Source organism: Arachis ipaensis, chromosome B09 (assembly GCF_000816755.2).
Source record: "Arachis ipaensis cultivar K30076 chromosome B09, Araip1.1, whole genome shotgun sequence".
NCBI classification, from domain to species: Eukaryota; Viridiplantae; Streptophyta; class Magnoliopsida; order Fabales; family Fabaceae; genus Arachis; species Arachis ipaensis.
Window position 1 is genome coordinate 81,721,843 of NC_029793.2, and position 3,320 is coordinate 81,725,162.

At 40.7% G+C, this 3,320-nt stretch overlaps 1 protein-coding gene across 1 annotated transcript; it reads left to right on the forward strand.

The window, feature by feature from the left end:
* On the forward strand, positions 2,131-2,985 carry LOC107615634. The gene is made up of 2 exons (XM_016317682.1): positions 2,131-2,522; positions 2,601-2,985. The coding sequence occupies exons 1-2, from the start codon at positions 2,131-2,133 to the stop codon at positions 2,983-2,985; spliced, it is 777 nt and encodes a 258-aa protein (XP_016173168.1).

Below are 3,320 nucleotides of genomic sequence, written 5' to 3' on the forward strand. Positions count from 1 at the left end.
CTAGAAACAGGGCAGCAATTCCAATTGACATCTAATTAACCAAACGAAGTGCTATGAACCTGAAACTTATTTTCCCTAAAACTTAGGGGTGTAAAGTGTATCCTAACCAAAATATAGGAGTAATGGATTAGAATTGAATTTGTTATAGATTTTGCAAAAAAAAGAGCTGCTTGCTGTATTTTTCTGAATTTTCGTAAGTGCAGCAGAAGATTTTTATTGAATTTGTTATCAAATTCAATTCTAATCCAAAGGTGGTAAAACTTTAATTTAGATCCAAAGGGTATGTCCAAATTTGACTGTATGCATGAACGTAGGTAAGTAAAAGTGTGTAAGTTATCTCTAGGATACATTTAAAGTTAAACGGTGGTAACTTAGAGATGAAGAAAGATAACTAATAGCTGGAGAAGATAGTATTTGAATTGATAAGATGAAGGAGGAGAGTAATGTAAAAAATTAAGACTTGATGATATTAATTAGTCAAGAATAATAAAAATGTATGATCAATGAGTTGAGTGAAATGGAGAATGACAAGATTGAGACATGAATTAAAATCGAGAATGAAAATGATAATTATGAGAAATTATTGAATATATTGAGCTTGGAGTGTTGCCCCCATGTCAGCCGGGATTTTTTTTCCGTGGTTACTATTAAGCTTGGAGTGTTGTTTCCCCCCATGTCGGCCCGGGATTCGTCCCAGGGATAACATTCAGCTTGGGGTATAGCCTTCCCCATGTCAGCTTGGGGTGTTGTCTATTCTCCCCATGTCTGCTTGGGATTCGTCCCATGGATATTATTGAACTTGGGGCATTCTTTCCCCATGTCAGCTTGGTGTATTTTTGAGCTTGAGAACATGTTGGGATGGCTACGTAACCGACAGTTGATATCAACAGCCATAGGACAGGCATGCATCATGTGCATTTGTTTGTTTTGTCTGCTATGCATTATTTGGGATTGCCTAACTGAATATATACCCTGCTAACTACTATATTTGCTACTTGTACTACCTGTTTCCTACTTGTGCGTGAAACTATTTGTTTGTTTGTGCCTGCTGATTCATGAATGATCGGGGATCGGAGAAAATGTGGATTGGTTTGGTGTTAATGCTAGAGTTTAAAGTAAGTAAGTAAGTTTAGGATACGTAGATAACCTACCCTTTTTTATGGCTTCTGCTTAGAAATTAAGTTTTATAATTATATGTTGGAGTTCTAGGATTGCCTTTGGCATTCCCAGGACCTTATATATTACATGCGTGACACCTTTACCATGCTGAGATCCTCCGGTTCTCACCCCATACTGTGTTGTTATTTTCAGATGCAGGTCGAGCGGCTCCTCGGTAGGCGTCTGAAGGTTCTGCGGCGAAGTGGTTTACTTTGGGATCTCCTTTTGTTATTTTAATGTATATATATGTATAGTTTCTCCTCTTGTATGTAAGAATACTTTGTTTTTGTACCTCTTAGAGGTTTTATGGAGAACTGGGGTTTTGAACATGTTCTTTTGGGTTATTATTATGTATCAGGAGCTAGTTATGCTGGTATGCTGTGTTCTTGGCCCTCTACTCGTATCATCTGTACATGTATGTTATTGAGCTTTAGTTTTCTTCTCACGCAAGTAACCACGTTTTCTGAGGGTTGTGCTTTTGAATTTTCTGAGTCGGGAGCTAGTTATGCTGTGTTCTTGGCCCTCTACTCGTATCATCTGTACATATATATTATTGAACTTTAGTTTTCTTCTCACCCAAGTAACCACGTTTTCTGAGGGTTGCACTTTTGAATTTTGCGATTTTGTTTTACCCGTTTTTCAAGGCTCCTAGTTAAGTATCTCTTTCTATATATATATATATATTTAGAGGTCGTAATACCTTACTATCTCAGTCTTATAACTTAAGCATAAGATTAAGTTTGGTAGGTTGTTACATTATGGTATCAGAGCAGTTCGTTGCTATAGAGCCTGAGGACGGATTGAATATGCCTTTGTGCATTCTCTGTTTATGTGTCTCTGTGCTATTAGGATATCTAGTTGATATATGTGGCATAAACGTTCATGAGCATGCATTTGGGACTTAAAGCACTAGACTTGCGATATTGAGACTGATCAACTTGATATCACTTGTTTGGTGTGTATAGGGACCAGATGTCGAGTCACAGATGCGGACACGGGCGAGGTAGAGGCAGACTAGGCAATGCTATGCCTGAAGCGACAGGGAATATTCCTAATCATGTGGACTTCATGGCTGCTCTAGGGAACATGGCCGCGGCGATGCAAGTGACAGTCAAAGTTCTGGGAAACCAAATAAATAATGGTAACAATGGCAACAATGGCGATGATGGTCCTATGATGCTTTCCTCCTTCCTGAAGGTTCATCCTCTGACCTTTAGAGGAACCTCGAACCCTTCTGATGCGAATAACTGGATACAAGCCATTGAGCGAGCATTACAGGCTCAGCAGGTTCCTAAAGAACAATGGGTTGAGTTTGGGACCTACCAGCTGCAAGGTGAAGCTCAGCATTGGTGGCAGGGCATGAGGTGCATTTTGCAGCCTGATGGGGTTATGATCTCTTGGGAGTTATTCTGAGAAGAATTCTATAAAAAATACTTTCCCAGTTCAGCCAAAAATGCTAAGGAACTTGAATTGCTTCAGCTGAAACAAGGCCAGATGACCATCACTGAGTGCACTAGCAGGTTTGAGGAACTGTGCCGTTTCTCACGGATTTGTCAGGGAGCTCCTGAGGACTTTGCTGAGTGGAAGTGTATCAAGTATGAGGGAGGCCTTAGGAGCGATATTCTAAGCTTCATTGCACCGATGGAGATTCGAACCTTCTCTGAACTGGTAAACAAAACCAGAGTTACTAAAGAATGTCTGAGAAAGGCAGCATTAGACAAGAGTGATCACCGAAGCTCTGTTAGGAAAGATCACGGAAGAAATTTAGCACCTAGAGGTCAAGATTTCAAGCGAGGCGGTAATACTCCACCGCAACATCAAGGCTAGAGTAGCTTCCAGAGGTTCAATAATAACAATAACCAGGGAAAAGGACGTGGAAAACAGGCTCAGTTTTCACAGGATGACTTGACTTGCAGGAGGTGTTGAAGGTACCACCCGAACACTTCGTGATGGGCCGGTTGGGATGTCTGTTATTACTGTGGAAGAGCTGGGCATATGTCCTAGAATTGCCCAAAAAAGAAGAGTCAGGATGCTAGGAGAGCTCCGCAGCGGGACGAACATACACTATGAGGGTGGATGGTGTTGAGGGCACAGATGCTCTGATTAGAGGTAGTGATGAACTGGTAATTAAAATTTGGACTGCTTTACATGATGATGATCTG